Source organism: Stegastes partitus, unplaced genomic scaffold (assembly GCF_000690725.1).
Source record: "Stegastes partitus isolate 25-593 unplaced genomic scaffold, Stegastes_partitus-1.0.2 Scaffold2027, whole genome shotgun sequence".
Lineage (NCBI taxonomy): Eukaryota > Metazoa > Chordata > Actinopteri > Pomacentridae > Stegastes > Stegastes partitus.
In genome coordinates, this window is record NW_007579758.1 from 1 (window position 1) to 19,243 (window position 19,243).

At 43.8% G+C, this 19,243-nt stretch overlaps 3 protein-coding genes across 3 annotated transcripts; all 3 read right to left on the minus strand.

The window, feature by feature from the left end:
• Positions 1-680: 680 nt before the first annotated feature.
• Positions 681-7,065, minus strand: LOC103373613 (homeodomain-interacting protein kinase 1-like; the record flags this gene model as incomplete). The annotated part of the gene is made up of 9 exons (XM_008303534.1): positions 6,825-7,065; positions 2,778-2,968; positions 2,493-2,678; positions 2,186-2,370; positions 1,928-2,051; positions 1,713-1,820; positions 1,505-1,594; positions 1,256-1,413; positions 681-1,146 (listed from the first exon to the last, which is right to left on the minus strand). Coding segments are annotated over exons 1-9 (1,749 nt in total), but the record flags the coding sequence as incomplete, so codon positions are not given.
• A 3,110-nt stretch (positions 7,066-10,175) lies between these two features.
• thbd (thrombomodulin) lies at positions 10,176-12,303 on the minus strand. The gene has a single exon (XM_008303529.1). The coding sequence runs from the start codon at positions 12,105-12,107 to the stop codon at positions 10,452-10,454; it is 1,656 nt and encodes a 551-aa protein (XP_008301751.1). The 5' UTR covers positions 12,108-12,303; the 3' UTR covers positions 10,176-10,451.
• Positions 12,304-12,962: 659 nt separating this feature from the next.
• Positions 12,963-16,017, minus strand: LOC103373610 (thrombomodulin-like). The gene has a single exon (XM_008303531.1). It carries the CDS (start codon positions 15,856-15,858, stop codon positions 14,260-14,262), a length of 1,599 nt encoding a protein of 532 aa, XP_008301753.1. The 5' UTR covers positions 15,859-16,017; the 3' UTR covers positions 12,963-14,259.
• Between the last annotated feature and the right edge of the window lie 3,226 nt (positions 16,018-19,243).

The following is a 19,243-nucleotide window of genomic DNA, read 5'->3' on the forward strand; positions in this document are numbered from 1 at the left end:
AAATACACTATGTGCACATTAAATTAGAACAAATTAGCAGCTAACATTAGCTATTAGCTACATTAGCAGTACATTTGTACATGTACTGTAACCTCTGTACGCATTGACAACTCTTATTACATTTCCGAATTTTAATACAGATGAGCAGTTTTTTTTTTCTTCCACATTTGAATACCTAATTACAGACAAATTCCGGTTCACTTTGACAACTTCTTTTACACATTGACCAATCTCACTTCGGATGAATGGATTGAGATACAGACAGACAATTCTCCATATGCATGCACACATAGTTCTGCTACAGTAATGCCCCCATAGACAGCCCGACGGTGCGGCAAACTGGTAGGAGCGCTCTAGAGGCTGGTGGTCAGGAGATGGGTGGATCAGAATGAAACAAATGAAATGAAAATGAAACAGTAAACAATAAATGAAATAGTAAAAAAATATATATAATATACAATAAATGAAATAATAAACAATAAGCGAAATGATAAACAATAAATAAAATAATAAACAATAAGTGAAATAATAAACAATAAGTGAACTAATAAACAATAAGTGAACTAATAAACAATAAGTGAAATAGTAAACAATAAATGAAATAATAAAAAATAACAGAATTATTCCGTAACCTGTGCGGAACAACAACAGCACAGAATTCTAAACACTCTGCCAAAAACCTTTCGGACTCTTTTCAGAAGCTTCCTCAGAGCCTTTTTGGTCTCATGAGCTTCAGCCATCACTTCAGCAAAAAGTTCAGCAGCAGTGGACGCTTCAACTGGATCTTGATCAGCTGGAACAGCGTCATTCAGGTCAGTCGAAACGATTGTGGTTGAAGCCAAGGCGAGTGCAGCCTCATTGACATCTGCTTTTGGATGTTCTCCTGCAGAAGTTGTCCCATTTTCCAACAAGGCAGATGTCTCTGAAGCCTCAGCAACAGCTGGAACGGTGTCATTTCTGCCAGCATCAGCATTGGCCAAAGCAGCAGCTCCAGCTGAAGCTTTATCTTTACAGCAGACAGCAGGTACATTTTCAACACCTGAGCGGCTGGCAGCTGAGTGTTTGTTGAGGTTTGCTGAGGTGCCGCCTTCCTTTGCTGATTTTGCCACCGAAGAGATGCTCACAGAGGAAACTGAGACCATGTCACTGGATGAAGAATGACAACAAGTGAATGAGTAAAAGATTGAACAAATGAATCAGCCAGTTGAACATTCCATCAACTAAAACATCCAGCATCCATCCAGCCATCACTTACTGAGAGCTGCAGTCACTGTTGTCCTCTTTGCTGCGGGTCACAAACGAGTGCTTCAGAGCATCAGTTGGTGAGATTCGTTTCTGAGGATTCAGATGCAGCATCTTCCTCAGGAGACTGACAAACGGCATCTTGTCAGAAGTGTCCACATCTGGATACAGCTGCATGTGGAAACACATTTAATGGTTGTTCAAAACAGAACAGATGTTTTAAATCAGCATTTATATGTGCAGACCGTCAAGGACCACCTACCTCCACCAGCTCAGACAGACTGTTGAACCTGGTTGAGTCAGACAGAATGTGAGGCAGGAAGCCGGTCATGGCGTTGTACTCATCAGGTGTCTGGAAAACATGAGAATTTATTTGAGATTTTTTAAAAAACAACCAAAAAAAACATTAAAGCAATTGTAGGAACTTTTGCCAAATATAAAAGAATCATGTTCAGGACAGGGTTTCATACCTTGAGTGTCCATGTGTGCTCTGTGGAGTTAAAGTAGAGCAGAGTGTTGGTGCCTTCACTCAGCAGCTCATCCTCCGGCTGACCAAGAGTCTTCACCAGAGTTTTCATCTAAAGAGAGAGAATATCAGCGACATCCGCATCAAAGATACTCCAGCATCTACTTGAGTTTAAACATGAAGTTGTGCAATTAAATCCTAGAACATTCAAGGACATACCAGGTGATACTGACACCTCTGAGGGAACAGCGGGCTGCCGAGGTACATGGTGGTCAGAACAGCACCCACAGACCACATGTCTACTGCCGGGGAGATGGGAAGGCCCAGAATGACATCAGGAGACCTGAGGAAGGAGGACAACAGTCTGTGACTACAATGACTTTCTGCAGTTTTACATGTTAATGACTGTTGGTGACATGAGATCAGTCAAAGAAGACCAGAAGTCAGTGATGCTGGAAGACAAATCTTCAAACCCACATGTATCCAACAGGCTGCATGATGGAGCTGCGCTTGACTTCAGCAGCTTGGATGGCTGAGCCAAAGCCAGTGAGCTTTACTCTGATGGGCTGCAGGTCTTCCTGCTTCACCAACATCACATTATGAGGTTTGATGTTGGTGTGAATGATGCCAGCAGTCTTCAGAGAGTTGAGTGCAGAGAGCAGCTGCAGGGCCAGAAGAAGAAGCAAAAACTGAATTTGGTTGTTCAGACGTTGGCGATATGTTGATTTGATATGTTGAAAATCTGCAGGCGCTGTCTGGTGATAGAATCATCACATCCTCGTACCTGCTGTGTAATGGATCTGATGACATGAAGTGAGAGAGGTTCTCTATGTCTCTCCCTCAGCAGCTCATCAAGACTCTTGTCCAGCATTTCAAAAACTAGACAAGTGTGTCCTTTGTGTTGAAGGCGCTCGTAGAAGCGAACAACGTGGATGGGATCAACACATCTGAGCTTTCTCAGAACGGCCAGCTGGAGAGAAAACAGAAGACGTTAGACGATGATGATGCAGCTCAGTGACAGTTCATGTTAACGATGTGATGAAATGTGTGAGACAGACTCAGGATCTACCTCTCTGCTGGGCCGCCGTGAGTCACTGGTCCTCTTATTGAATATCTTGATGGCCATGGTGTCTTTGGTATCCATCATTCTGCACTGAGCGACTTCGCTAAAGCGGCCGCGATACCTGAAGCTCACAAACTTGTAATCGGTGATGATGCCGGTCAGCAGGTCCCAGGTTTGGAAATCTGAGTTGTCAGGTCCTGATGCACAAACACGGAGACACAAATGTGTTAAATCATCACAATCAGTCAACACATCAGGGACAAACACACAACTATCCATCCATCCATTATCTATACACCACGTAATCCTCACTAGGGTCGTGGGGGGCTGGAGCCTATCCCAGCTGACTTAGGGTGAAGGCAGGGGACACACAACTAATACTGATGATTTCCAGAATATTGAAATGAGGACCATCCGTCAGAAGATCACAAATACAACAGCGATGAGCGAAAACAGCAATGAAGTCAAAGCAGATCACTGATACTGTTGAAGTTTTTAAGGTTGGCCATTTTAAAACTGAATGTATCCTGACTGAGTTGAAGCTCAGCTGGAGGCGAGTCTTTCTCTTGTTTTGTTTTTTAGTTTTATGTTCAGTGGACCAGAGTGCACAGACTGCTCCTTTATAGGTTAAAAAAAAAACTCTTACACACAAACAAACTTATCCTCAGCTTCACCAAAAACTACTTCATATAAATTTGATCACAAACAGTCGCTAAACACGACTTATGACCACATATTTGAACACTTACTCTTGAGTATCCATGTTTTCTCACACCACACATTACATGAGATCATGTTGGTGTTTCAGTGTCTCTCACCTGTTGGACTTGAGGATCCTGGCAACTGCAGATTTGGGGTTTTGAGGATTGAAACGGACATGTTTAAATGTCAGGTTTGGTCAAATCAAAGCACTCTGCAGCGCAGATCAGCTGTGGTTTCCGTGTCTCCTGTGTGAACAGATGAACCTGAGATGAGTTGAGGTCCCTTCTTATAGACCTGTGGTTCCTTCATTCCATTCAGTGACACCACAATGAAGAGTTCTGCAATCCCACTGATCAGATTAGTGTGAAAAGATTATCTGGCTGCCACATGTATTGTTTCAGCATTGATATGCTGATGTGTTTATGCAGAGTGGTCACAGGATGTCACATGACCTACTGGCTGGCAAATTACCTCAAACACATCCGACTACAACTGTTTGATTTGCTTGATTCAACACGAAAACTTGCACAACTCTCATTTTCCATAACTAAGCTACAAGAGAAGTCAGTCCAGAGTGTTTTATAATGTCAGGGAATTAACTTAGAGCTCAGGTAACTATAAAGATCAGAAAGTGACTGAAAGTAGAGAACACAGGAAACAACTGTATACGCACAAAACATTTATTACTAACTAAAGCAAACAAATAACAAACATAAAACATAAAATACAAACGATGATGAGAATGCTGAGTGAGACTCTGACAGTGAGAAACCGGATGTGGATCAGAAGTGTGACCTGGAGACTTGGAAAGCCTTTCCCCCGAAAGCAGCAGATAAAACTGTTCAATTTGGAAGGTTTGTTTAAGGCCAAATGTAAATTTTTTTTTCTTAATTGAGCTTTTACAAATAACACCACATGAGAGTTTACACAATCATACAAAACACAAGACAAACATCAAATACGTTGGATGTGCAACAATGTATGTAAATATATAGGATGAAAAAGAAAAGGAAAAAAAATATAAGTATGCATATATACATGCACACACATAAAATAGTACGGAAAAAAATATTTAAAATAAAATTAAAAAATCAAATGATCATATTGCCACCAAAGGAAGACAGAAGGCAAAGCAACAGAAACAGCACTGATACCAGCGCTAACAGTCGTTCACATGATATCAGAAATCAAAGCCATAGCAAGGTGGCAACAATGAAATCAGTAATAACAACAATTATTATTATCATTATTTCCATCATCACCATCACTATCGTTACCTCAGCTGGGAAACCCCCATCCCCACCCCCCACCCTAGACCACCCCACCCTCCACCCAGCACTCAGTATATCACCTGTCCCCACCCGCATGCCACACCTAAGCTATGATTGAATTAGATTGTGCTGACTGTGTGGGCTTTATTCGAAGCTAGTGTGATGCAAAGCATTGGTCAATGAGCGGTCCCGGCAAGCGTCTGAGCAGGGGCTCCTCACTAGGACCTTCCTTTCCCGTTTTATTTTCTTCATCTATTTTTCTTTAAATGTATTTATTTATTTGTTTTTACATATATACCTCCACCTGGAGTTCATCTTCATTTCCTCTTATTTTTTAATTTTTATTTATTTTCCTTTTTTCCCCCTCTTTTTTCTTTTCTTTTTCTTTCCCTCCCTTTTTGCTTCCACTTCCCTCCTCCTTGTATTATTTATGTATTTTTTTGTTTGTGCTTTTTTACAGAAACCTGACACAAAAGAAAGAAAGAAAGAAACAAACAACCAAAAAGTAGTTACCCAGAAATGTGTTGGATGTAGTGGTGTGTGTGTGTGTGTGTGTGTGTGAGGGGGTGAGAAAGGTGTGTGGCGTTTTGAATGTTGTGAGAGAAGAAAAAAAAAACATTTTTATTACTAACTAAAACGAACAGAAAACATAAAATACAAATGATGATGAGAATGCTGAGTGAGAAACCAGATGTGGATCAGAAGTGTGGCCTGGAGACTTGGAAAACCTTTAGCAGATAAAACTGTTAAATTTGGATGGTTTGTTTAAGGCCAGTTGTAATGTTGAAGCACCCGTTTAGAGAGAGAAAACTCAATACTTACAGTTTCCTGGAGCGGGTGCAGCGACGTCTCGTGTTGGGAGAGACGAGGCCTTCAGCTTCAGTTGGATCAGGGTGTTGCAGTTGGAGTCAGTAACAAAAGGAGACCAAAGTGGGAGATTCTGGGGCCCGTAGAAAACCTGTCTGTCTTTCAGGTGAATGGCTTTTTAATAGTAAGATAGCTGACCAATCACAAAGAGCTCCCCTCCCAGAGGGGGTGTTAGATTGTACTTTCTCCCCATTGTCCATGCTGATTCTTCAGAGGGGGGGCAGGACGGGCGGGAGCGCAACATGCATTCACCCAGATGTCTGTTTCCATACCACCACTGGGCTGCTCAGGCTCTTATCTGTAAGCTGCCCTTTGAAGCTCTCGACGGTGTGATCAGTTGATGTCCGACTTCTCGTGACCTGGCTTGACGATGTCAGCCGAGGCTCCGGCCCATCTGATCAGTCCATTTACCACTTCTTGTGACCTGAGCTGGAAAGTTCTGTGTCCCTTTGGCATCTGTGTCTGTTCATATCCTACAACTACTTCCTGCTTGTTTCTTGTCTGCTTCTTTTCTCTGACCTCTCTATGCGGAGCCTCAAAATGGGGTCTTTGAACATTAATGTTGGCAGAGACAGGCACAAAAGGGCTTTATTATCTGAAGTCTCCTCTCAAAAGAAGACTGATGTATTGTTTCTGCAGGAGACACATGCAGATCCAAGAGATGAGCTAGACTGGAGCTTATGGTGGGAGGGTCCGTGTGCCCTTAGCCATGGCAGCCGTCACTGTGCAGACTGACATATGTGCTGTTATATGGATTGTAAATACAGACACGGGAGGCAGGTTACAGAAACAAAAAGCAAATTTTAATGACTGAAGTTGGAATAAGGGTAACATTAGTCCACAAGATTAAGCAACAAAACACAGGCAAAGGTTTGCCAGAAATCTTAAAGGCAACAAAAACATGGGAAACAAACTGAATCAATCAGAATCAGAATCAGAATCAGAAGCTTTTTTATTGCCAAGTGAGCGTACACACACAAGGAATTTGCAGTGATGAACGAGACTGATGCATAACAATAACAAGACAAGAATAAATATAGAAATCAAAAGTATTAAAGTACTACGTAATAAAAAGTACAATGAGAAGAGAAATAAGCTAAGTAATAAATTAGGAAACAAATTACAATACAGTATTGCACCTGAAGTTGAGGAATTGCACATGTAACGGTGATGCACAGAGGAGTGCAACGGGAATTTTTAGTGGTTTCCTGACTGTTCAGGGATCTGGCCTGAGGGAAGAAGCTGCTCCGGTTCTGGGATGTTCTGGTGCTCAGAGACCTGAAGCGCCGGCCGGAGGGTAGCAGGTCAAAGAGGTGATGACCTGGGTGGGAGGGATCCATGAGGACTTTTCCTGCCCTTTTCCTCACTCTGGAGAAGTACAGGTCCTGGAGGGGGGGCAGGGGGGCACCAATGATCCTCTCAGCAGTCCTGACTGTCTGTTGCAGTCTCCTCATGTCTGATTTGGGGAGCAGAACTGAACCAGACAGTTAAAGATGAGCATAGGACTCAATGACTGCTGAGTAGAACTGTTTCAGCAGCTCCTGTGGCAGGTTGAACGTCCTCAGCTGGAGGAGGAAGTTCAGTCTCTGTTGGGCCTTCTTCACCACAGAGTCTATGTGGGTCTCCCATCTCAGGTCCTGGGAGATGGTCGTGCCCAGGAACCTGAAGGACTCCACAGCGGCCACAGTGCTGTTCAGGATGGTGAGGGGGAGGGGTGCAGGGGTTCCTCGTAAAGTCCACTGTCGTCTCCACTGTTTTGAGCGTGTTCAGCTCCAAGTTGTTGTGACTGCACCAGACAGCCAGCTGCTCCGCCTCCACTCTGTAAGCAGACTCGTCACCGTCCCACAGTGGTATCGTCTGCGAACTTCAGGAGCTTCACAGAGGGGTGTAAGGAGGTGCAGTCATTGGTGTACAGGGAGAAGAGCAGTGGGGAGAAAACACATCCGTGGGGGGCACCGGTGCTGATGCTGCGGGTGCTGGATGTGAAGTTGCCCAGTCTCACCTGCTGCATCGTTGCCTCGCAGCTAGAAGGACACCGGTTGGTGCCCCAGTGGGGGCACCGAGATCTTTCTGCGTGGAGTCTCCATGTTCCCCCCGTGCAGCGTGGGTTCTCTCCGGGTTCTCCGGCTTCCTCCCACACAGTCCAAAAACATGTTGAGTTAATTGGTGATTCTAAATTGTCCGTAGGTGTGAATGTGAGTGTGCTTGGTTGTCTGTCTCTAAGTGTAGCCCTGTGATAGACTGGTGACCTGTTCAGGATGTTCCCTGCCTTCACCCTGAGTCAGCTGGGATAGACTCCAGCCCACCATCACCCTAGTGAGGATTAAGCGGTGTTTAGATAATGAATGGATGGAAATTTCTTTGACCTCTTACCTTTAACATCTGAGCCAATTTAAATAGAGCAGCTCATTTGATGCACTCCTCAAAATCAGCCCCAAACATTAAAGCAAGAAAGTCCAAGGAGCTAAGCATAGATCTACAAAATGTAAATCACTGACTTTAACAAGTCAGGAAACTTAAGAGTCATTTCAATGCAGCTTCAAATCCCAAAATCAACTGTGCAAATACCTGCAAACACAGACTAATTGGTCACGATAGTCGAGAGTCAACCAAGAATCACCAAAAAGCAGGTCTGCAATGAATATAAAGCTGCTGGAACACAGTGTTTTACATCACAGGAGCTGAGAGGCTTTCCTGGAGAAGGAAGTTCTTCCTCTAGAAGTAGAACCTTAAAGCTCCACTGAAGTTTGCTGGTGATCACATGGACAAAGAAAAGGTCTTCTGGAGGAAAGAAAAAAGAAATCGCTATTTGGCCACAATGACCAGAACTATGGAGGAAAGAAGGTGAGGGCTTTAACTCCAAGAACACCAAACCTACCTTCAAGCATGGTGGTGGCAGCATTATGCTCTGGGGCTGTTTTGGTGCCGGTGGAGCTGATGCTTTACACAAAGTAAATGAAATAACGAAGGAGGAGGAAGACCTCCACATTCTTCAGGAAAACCTAAAATCATCAGCCAGAAGGTTGGCTCCTGGACACAGCTGGGTTCCAACAAGACAAACACCCCAAACACACATAAGAAGTGGTAAAGAAATGGCTAACTCAAGTTAGAATTAAGGTTTTACACTGGTCTCTCCAAAGTCATGACTTAAACCCTGTAGACTGTGATGAACAAGTGTGGGGAGGAAAGTCAACAAATTTAGTTAAACTGCACCAGTTCTGTCCAGAGGAGTCAAAGATACAACAAGATGCTTGTAGATGGCTACCAAAACGCCTAATGGAGGTGAAAATGGCCAAAGGACATCAAATATTAGCATTGCTGTATGTGTATTGATGGTCGGGCACATTTTGCCATATTTCAAGAAGACCTATAATCAATCTATAAAAGAACCAAAATGCAAGACTGATCCTGACAGAGATGCATGTGTTTCAATGATTCAGTCATACAAAATTAAGAGTTATAGAAGTAATTGGAAACCCAAGACGGTCATGATGTACATGGGCTTTACAACTCTGTGGAAATTTTTGTTTACGATTGTAAAACCTCGACTTTGCAGCAGCCAGAAAGTCCCACCTGAGGATCTGAGGCTGCAAGCTGCCTCACATGGGATCAACATTCCCCTGATGTAGCTTGTAACCAGACCAAGATGATGATCAGTAAAATCTAAAAGTTGATATTAAAAGGAACATGGATCCAAAGGAGAGAAGCCAGGATTGGAGCGAGGCAACGAGTCGAGCTGCTGAATTCTGAACTAGTTGGAGGACTTTTGGAATCACTGGACTCAAAGCTGGAGAAAACACTTACATGGACGACTGTTTCTAAGTCAGAGTGTGAGAGCTTTAGTTTAACTCTAAAGGCGACATCTTCTTCTTTCCCACCCTGCTGTTTGTGCTTCTCCTCAGATTTAACATGTGACTCTTTGAAGAATCAGTTGGAAAAACTAGATTAAAGCATCAGCACCTTCAGCTATAACAGGTAAAGCCAAGTTTGTATCCATGCGTCAATATTACGTATCTAATGGTGTCAGCTTTAATAATATATTAGCCACAGGGGACATTTTCAAATAAAATAAGTGATTTTCTTTGATTTACTGAGTATATTTTGGTGTATTTGCTAAACTAAAAGTCACTTGTGACATCTACCACTGCTCCCTGCTATTTTAAAATTATAAATTGTTTTTAATTTGCTGTGGCATTTACAATAATATAATACAAGATATTTTATTTGTTATTTGTGGCTCGCTTTTCTGTTTGATACAATATTTTATTCATGTCTCGCTCTGATCTTGGCCTTTGTGTGCTTGATGTTGAAGTTTCATGTGGTTCAAAATTGTGCTCATAATGATTCCTGAAGCAAATTTTACAGCTGGGTTCCTGCCTGTCCACTTGTAATTCATTTCTCTCTCCACACGGCGGCGCAGTCAGACTGTTTCTGTAGCAGGGAGAGGCTGAAAGAGCCACTAAAACAAAACAAAAAAAAACTCAGAAAGACAGACATCTCCTTCATTTGCATTTTTATAATTTATTAAGATCCCAGCAGACACTTAAAAAAAAGAGCAAAGTTCTTTTTTTTTTTTTTTACTGAATGGCATCTATTGTGTAAAAGCAGACTTCCATTGCATGAATATCCTTCCTTCAAGAAAAGAAAGGGTGGTATTTGTTGAATATTTCTGTTTTCTGGTGGATTATAGTGACTTAGTGGCATCTCCACACATCTGTCCTCCTCATTGTTCTCCTGTGAAATCTGCATCCTCCAAAACTGTCACTGAAAACCACAGCTCTGTTTGAGTCCTGTCAGTACATTCACATGTCGTCCTTAATACTTGTTTTTTGTGGATCTTTTAAGAACCGTCACTGCTCACTCGATGTAAGCCGTGCGCTTCTCCCTCTGGAGCTTTGAGCGCACCGTTGCTCTGCATCTTCCCTCTGCGGCTGAAGATGTAATTAACCAGAAAAACCAGCAGCACAATGAAAAGCACCGTGCAAACTATAATTCCCACCAGTCCTCCCACTGTCACCCCCGAAGGCTTCTTTGTTGGACCCGGAAAAGGCACAAAAAGCGTCGTGGGGACGTTTGGAGCTGTGGTCATACCGGAGCCCTCCACACCTCCGTCCCCATCCTCGTCGTCGTTTTTTACGCACTTGTATCCATCCACGAGTGTATATCCAGAAGAGCACATGCACACGTAGCCGCCAAACGTGTTCTTACAGTCCTGGTCGCAGAAATAGGAGGAACACTCGTCCATATCTATGCAGAACGTGTCGCGACCTCTCTCCTCGGCGACGTAACCCGCCGGACAGTAGCACTGGGAGCTGTCGTTGGGGTCGCACTCCGCTGGGCACTCCTCCTTCCCGCAGTAAAGCTCGCACTTATTCGGTTCCGTCAGGGTCACTCTGTATCCATCATAACACGAGCACTTGTAGCTTCCAACGGTGTTGGTGCACACGTGTTCACACGGCGCGGACACGCACTCGTCCTCGTCGACGCACAGCGTGCCGCTCGCCTTGTATCCAACCTTGCAGACGCACTGAAACCCGCCGAGGGTGTTTACGCACCTGAAGTTCTCCCCGGGACACTGTCGTTGGTCGGTGCAGTCGTTGAAGTCCACGCACGACCGGCCGTCCGCGGCAAGCTGGAAGCCGTGGTCACACGTGCACGCGTACAAGTCTCCCTTCTGGTAGCAGGCGTGCTGGCAGCGCAGGGCCGCGCACGGGTCGTCTGCGATGTGCACCTCGCAGGTGACTTTGTTTTTCGGGTTGACGGTTTGTCCCGCCGGGCAGTAGCAGGACGGGACGTTGTTGGGGTCCACTGCGCATTTATATTCACAGCCTCCTTCCATAATCTCGCAGCTCCAGGGCGCCGGCAGCCACTTCTCCAAGAAACACATGTATTTAGTCTCAGATGGCATCCGGACCGCGGTGCTTCCAGGCGGCAGTGACAGCACATCTTCGCCCCCGAAACCCATCGGAGTCATATAGGTGACGGACTCTCTCGGTGCAGCCGCCAGACTTTTGCACGGCTGACTAAAGCTCTGCTCGCAGAGAAACCCGGCCGCGAGTTCCACGCATGGATCCTGGATCCATTTAAAGTCATCTTCCTTGGAAACTGACACGCAGCGATGAGAGGAGCAGCTGCTGTCAAAAGCTGGTAGCCAGTTGGAGAAGTCGCTCTCGGCGTCATCGGTCACCCACTGGAAGCCCTTCAGCGCCGCGGCATCGTCTGGGCAGCCGCTCAGTCGATGTAAACCGATCCAGAACTTGCCCGTAAAGTTTCCCAACAAGATGAACAGAATATCATGTGACACCGAGGAGCGCACTGTCATTAAATGACCGCCTTGGTCTTTACATTCATTTTGCGCACTTTGGAAGCTGCATGGGCCTCTGAACACCATGAAACACTGGTTCCCGATGCAGTAACCGCTATCCGGCTTGATCCCGCCGGCTGCCCCCGTTAGGAAAACCAACACTCCGACCAACAGCCCTGTAACATGATTCATGTTTGCGCCCGATTGTGTCCGTTTAAGTTCTTGCGAGTCCCAGCAGTCTATAGGGTTGTTTGTTTGAGAAGCTGTTTTGCTCGTATTTATAACCCCCCGACTCCATATTAGTGCCCCAGCGGAGGAAGGAAGTCGCTCTTCAACTGCCAGCTGTACCGCTGTCTCTCAACTCCACACTCTTCTGCGCGGCGGACCACATCCCTAATTACGCACGGCTTTTACGCGCCTACGCACCGAGGCTGCGCGCACGCAAGCGGGCTTTTACCCAACGCCCCCCTGTTTGCAGTAGTCCCTCCCAACTCCAGTCTGGACAACAAAGCTGTGACATGAAGTCTTGTAGTCCTGCGGTCACACTTACAGCACAATTTTTCTTCATGGGAGTTTCACTTACTTTTGATATTTTCTGAATATAAACGGCATTAAATCACAAAATAAGGCAGAATGAGAAAGAATTTGAAAATATGTTTGCTTTAACTTTAGACAAAACTTAAACGCAGCGTTGCAGAACGTTTTGCTTGCTCTTAAAATGTATAAAGACAAATATTATCCCTGTACTGTGCAAGATATGATACAGAATCTAGAAAAAGAAGAAAACTGATGAACTGAATGAATATTGCTACAAATCTTTGCCACAGGCACAAATCCTAGCTGGGAATATAGTCAGCTAAATGCCTTAGAAGCAATATAAATGTAAGTTAAAAAAAACAACTTCTCTGTGTATCACATCAAAGTTTGCAGGAGAAATGGATGAAACAGCAGCTGAAATGTCATTTAAACACAGTTTCGCAGCAAATTCTTTCACTGAATTCTGCACGGAAAAAGTTTCTGTATGCGCCACAAAAATGCAAAACAAAATCACAATATAAATCATTTAATATGGACACACACAAAAAAACAAAGAACAAAATCAAACTGCAACAGGTGAAAGCTTGCTGTGAGCCTGTTTTACAGAGTGGCTGAACATATCAGAACGAGGTGCAAATGTGTCTCCACAGCAGGTTCTGTTTTCTATAAACTTGAACCGTAGCAGCACAGTTTTACATTCATGTTGAACCGATCAGTCGAGATCAGTCTGTTATACAGTATTAATAACATTTAACTCAGTGTTTAAAGGCCAGTGGGAGCTGTGTGCAGTCAGCATTAATAGTGAACATGGCAACAGGAACGCAAACGTTTTGAAGCATGTAGACAAACTATACTGGAGTTCTATTGATATCTAAATGAGCTCTGTTGGATGTACACTCAGGAACAGTCATTTAGCTGTTCATTCGTCATACAGTGTTTTTTTTTTTGTTGGCACAAATTATACCACAAAGAGTCACAGTATAATGTTCAGTGAGACGACTCGAACGGAGAAACTATCATTTCTGACTTTATAATCAACCCAGTCAGTCTGTAATCGTGCAAAGCAACGATTTACCTTATTTAGATGGTTTTTAGGGAGTAGTTTGTCTTAGGTGTCATCACGATGTGGCTAAACCTTGACGGATAAAAGCTTCAAAATGAGAAAACAGTGTCTCAAATGTCACGAACATAAACCGCTGAATGTTTCACGAGCAAACATCCGTCACAGTGAATCATTATCACACCGGTAAATAATGAGCTTTTGACTAAAGAGAACATTTTTTTTGCTCCTTTTCTTCACACTGAAAGTTTAAAGTGTGACAAAAGGTAAAAACTACAAGTAGTTCATGAACAGTATGTATGATGACCAACATGTTACATTCGAATCTTGTCACTGATCTGAAAACAACAACAAAATGAAATATAGTTTAGATTTTGTGGGAAAATGTATTGTAATGAGAGAAATTGACCATATTAACTTTTAGTACCTTTACTACTGGACTTTTTTTTCTGTTAAACTGCATCTTATCCTTCAAATAGTACTTAAAAATTGGCCTATAATTGAGGAGAAGGTGGTTATAATTCTATGTAGAAGTCTACTGAAGGAAGCATTGAGCTGTTTCCCTTCAAAGTCCCACATTTCCACTAATGTGCAGTGATGTATACTGTGACTTTACAGCAGCTATGTGATTTACTGCAGCTTTAAGGAGTCCCATGCTGTGGGTTTGACGCCTCTCTGGAGAAAAAAACAGTGTTCGAGACTGGAGTGGAAGCCGAACAAACACACTGTCCATCCACAGTGATGCGATTAAAGTCTCTGCGAGTCATTTTTAAACTGTTTGTCGAAGGATAACCTCTTGTACGTCTCCGTGGTCACCTGCTGCAGGTAGAAAATATCGATATCTGGATGTTTGAGGGAGGAAAGCTGAAATTTCCCACAACGCCTGAATGCGTTTCGGATCAGGAAGCACAGCAGCCCCAAACACAGCAGCAGGAACAGGGTGATGCCCAGGATGCTACCTGTCTTGATGTAGGAGGGCAGTGGAGCTGAGTGACCGCTGGCCGGCCTGCTGGCAGGAGTGAAGAAGGACTCGGTGGAGCCTGATCCACCCTCATCCGGCTCATACAGGGGGACACACTTGTATCCATCCTGCAGCTTGAAGCTTTCATTGCACAAACACCTGTAACCACCGAACAGATTTTCACACTTGTGTTCGCACATGATCTGGTTTTCACATTCGTTTATGTCAGTGCAGATGGCTGTGCCTTCCCCGATGTCTGTTATGTAGCCATCAGGGCAGAAGCACTGCTGCATGTTCTTCTTCTCCTGATCAGGGTTTTTCACGCATTTGGCTGGACAGTCTCTCTCAGTGCAGTGCTGCTCACACTTGGTGGGGTCCTGGGGTGACACCCTGAAGCCCTTCCTACAGTCACACTGATAAACCCCATCGATCTTCGGACAGATCATCTGCTCACACAGCCCGCAGATTGTTATATTCACACACATCCCATCCTCAAAGACGAAGTCCTCTTGGCAGATGCACATGAACCCTCCACTGGTGTTCTCGCACTCCTCACCTTCAGCTGTGCACGGATCATCCTCCTCGCATTCGTTTATGTCCTCGCAGCTCTTCCCGTCCTGCGCCAGCCTGAAGCCTTTAGGGCATTCTGGCGCATGGATGGCCCCCACCTGTAGACACCCTTGCGCACCGTCTGCACACGGTTGCTTGGTGCAGCTGATGTTGTTGGGATGGAGGATTTGACCCTCGGGACAGGTGCAGGTTTGTGTTTCGGAGCTGCAGTTAAACTCACAGCCGCCGTTCAGCACCTCACACGGCCAGGGAGCTGGCAGCCAGTTCGCAGAGGAACACAGGTACTTGGAGGCCGGAGGTTCACCGTCAGCGTCTCTCTTTACAGCCGTGGTTCCCGCTGGAAACGCGTCCGAATCGGCCACAGCCAAGCCACTGAACGTGGTGTAGGTTATCTGTGCGCCTCCGAGAGTCTGCAAGCGACTGCAAAAACCGTCGCGTACAAAGTCGCACAGAAATCCGTTGAGTTTGTCTCGGCACGGCTCCCACGACACGGTGACGTTCAGTCCCGGCGTCACGAAGACGGAGGGGCACGTTTGGATCCCTTCCGCAGCTTCCTCGCTTTTCTTGTCGGGTCTTTGCAGCCAGTATTTACCGTCAAACGCGCCGGCGATACTCTCCAAAATGTTTTCTTCGGAGCTGAACCTCAGTAACTCTCCACCCGACTCTTGGCATTCTTTCACTGCGCCGTCAAAGTCCACGGCAGCTTGAAAAACGCAAAGATCTCCTGCGCAATATCCCAGCCGAGACAGGAGCGCTTCCTCCAGCCGGCAGAGGAAAAACAGACAAAAAAGCAGCGTCGGGGTCCTTGGATTCATGGTGTCGATGTTGGACAGGCTTCGGATTGTGACCTGTGATGGTGGGAAGCTTCGTGTTTGACGATCAGAAGCTGACAGAGCGACTGAAAGCTGAACATAGTCCCCATTTATAAAAGCCGCAAACTGGAGTTTTCCTTTTTTTTCTTTGTTGGATCAGTGTAGGGAGGAAGTTCCGTCCTGGTCAGGGTCTGATTGCTCAACCCCCTACGCTGTCCAAATGCCTTATCTCAAAGAAAACGAGCCCATCAAAACACGCACACACATGCGCGCACGGGACGCACCAACTTTAATAAGAGGAGGATAAACCAAATCCCATAATCCTCCCCTCGGAGTGAGCGACTCTCCCCTGTCCCGATCCACAGGATAAAGTCAAAGTTTAGATCTCACGGGAAGAAAAGAAATCACATGTAAGGTTAAATATTTAGCATTTTAAATATATTATATTGTCACCATTTGATATTTTTTAAAATGTAAAATGTTAATAAACTTCCTGACAAACTTGTAGGGGAAACAGTTATTGTCCATCTTATGTTTTTTTTTTTTTCTTTTTAATTTTTTTAACTGATCGTAAAATAACTGCAGGAGAAAAGGGAAATGAAGACAATTAAGATCAGCTGATAGGCTGGGAGCAGGAATGTATGAGAAGTGGTCAAAGTGTCAGTTATTAAAGTCGACATCTGATTAAAGTATGAAGGGAAATGTAAATGATATTTGGCACAAAATAACAAAACAAAAGACAGGAATGTACTTCCAACACTTTCCAGTGAAAGTTTTGATCCACTTACAGATGAAACTTAAACCTTTAGTCTGTTTGTAAAATCTAACATTCATACGTTGTTAAAAGTGAACTTTTGTCTTTCTTTTTCCCCCCAATAGTTTTCACGTTCTCACACTGCTTACTTATACTCATTTTTTCGGTGTGAAAAAATATTGAATATCGACATCGGTAATATCGGTTATCGGCAATATCAGAAATATTAATACTGGATATCGGTATTGGCCAGAAATGTGAATATCGTGTATCGCTAGTTGTACCGTATTGAAGTTGTGTGACTATAAAATGTTGCTGTTTTACTGTATTATACTACTACTTACTCCATTTTGTCCTTTTTACAATTTTGGAATATTACAATAAACCACCATTTAATATATATTTTTTCTGGCAGATTTTCAGAATTAAAAAAATCTTATTCTTGTTATTTTTACATCGTAGCACATTAAACATGTAAACTTTATAGGTTAGCATGTCCTTGATATATTTTGTTCTCCTTGCCCTGAAAAATCAGCATCGCAGCGTTAAATAGAATTGGAAATTAAAAACTTTTACCTTCAGCTGAGTAATTTTTATTATAATTTTTTTTTACCTTGTGTTAAGGTAGAACTATAAACTATACCTAATAATATAAACCTGATCAACTCTAAGAAAAGAACTTCTTCCAGGAGAAACTGACTCATGGACCTGGAAGGTAGACGAAGGTCCCAAAGGTAACGAGAGGAACTGCAGAGTCGAGACACAATTGTCTGATTTATGTTTAATCTAAATCAGTCATCATTATTAGATCCGTAAATATAGCTGCTTTCCTGAAGTTCGAAGGAGGAAGTGGGAAGTAGGAAGAAAAGGGCTGAGCAGACTTCCTACATACGACAGGATGCAGAAACAAAACGTGATTACATTATATAAACTCTCTCTGTACGATCTCATGCCTGAGCTGCTCAGTTTCCAGTTGGAGTTCTGATGTGACGAGCAAAAGAATGTGATCATATCTGATTGATTCCCTCCCAGAGTGACACATGGTGACTCAGTGGACCCAATTAGTGGTGAAATATGTTTCAGTGCAGTTGCATATAGAGTCACGAGGATTTTATTATGTAAAGGAGTTTCCTCTGAAGTTGAATTTGTGTTTGGAAACCTTAAAAACTGTCTTATCGCTCTTATTTCAGGCGTTTATGACACAGTGAGAAACCACGTCGAATCCACAGGGGTGAAAAACTCGACGCTGCTTCAGTGGCTCCTTATTTCCCCTCATGAAGCGGGTGTGGTGGGATGGAATGGGGTGGAGGGGATGTGACAGAGGAAAAGGAATCCTTTGTTCACGCTGTGAAAACAAAATAATCAGCCGAGTGTTTGTATTTGAGTTGTGAATGTTCGATTTAAAGATTCTGACCTTTGCCCAGGACGCCCAGCGGCGGGTGGCATGGATTTTATCCAACACAGCGACAAACACTTCTGTGTGATTTCAACACAAAGTCGGCTTGGCGACAAAAACCAGGAAAGTCGGCAAATATTTTCTCTGATATCTATCTTTAATGACTGCACTTAGTTTGCCCAGGGGAGCCGTCGAGATGTGCCTCCAAACTGTTTGGTTTGCCCTAAATCAAAGCCTGATCTGGCCAGTCTTGACTTTTATTTTGTTTTTACAGTCAAACCATGTGACGGACTCATTCTGACTTGATGTGAGCGCCACGAACAACATCCTCAGTACGGACACGTCCATAGTTGTGATACTGTTCAAGTGGTCGGATTGAACCAGGATCATTTCCTCCAGTAATGTAGTTAAGTGCAATTTTATGGTTCTTTACTTGTTGCATTTCCATGTCATGCTACTGCACGCGATACTTCAGCTCCTCTACATTTTAGATGCCAATAACACCATAGAAAGCAATCAAATATGCTCAACCTGCAGTGCTGCACATTACTCTTCAATTAACTGCTTTGGCTATGAATTGTCACAAAACAATGAAAGCTAAAGATGACTCATGTCATTCATTCATTTTCATCACTTTCAACCTTCTTCTGCACAATAACTCTAGAAAGATATTTCACCATGTTGAATGCGTCTTTCAACAACCTGCACCTCTGTATACTCTGTGAGCCGTTCTACATCTGTCTGATTCATCACGTGTGTTTTATTTTCCTCTCAGTCTCTAATTTGTTTCTCTACTTGTCTTCCATCAGCTCTGTATAAGCGGTGCCTGCAGTTCAGCCGAGAAGTCACAGAACTTTTGTCGGTCTTAATTGCATTGAGTTTGTTTTATTTTACAGGATCTGGTCTATTTTTGGTGAAACTTTCGAATGAGACACGTAGAGTGAAGTGATTTTGGTGAAATTTCCAATTAAATGCTTGGATTTGGTTAATTTTCCTCGTGGAACATCAGGTGACAGGTGGTTCACTTGAGGACAATCGGAAAGTTAAAAATACAATCAGTTTTTACAGTTTCTTGCTCTGATACGTTTTGGAATTTTGGAGAATTTCTAAAAGACAGTCTAACTCACAGATTGGTTTTGGGGTTTGGAAGCTTAAATTGCAATTTTTTCATCACATGGGGCTGCAAGGTGGAGCAGTGGTTAGTAGAGTTGCCTCACAGCCAGAAGGTTGCCGGTTCA

What these genes read in the sequence shown, in the direction of transcription:
- LOC103373610 (XM_008303531.1), bottom strand. Translation starts at nt 15,858, where the DNA reads ATGAATCCAAGGACCCCGACGCTGCTTTTTTGTCTGTTTTTCCTCTGC.
- thbd (XM_008303529.1), bottom strand. Translation starts at nt 12,107, where the DNA reads ATGAATCATGTTACAGGGCTGTTGGTCGGAGTGTTGGTTTTCCTAACG.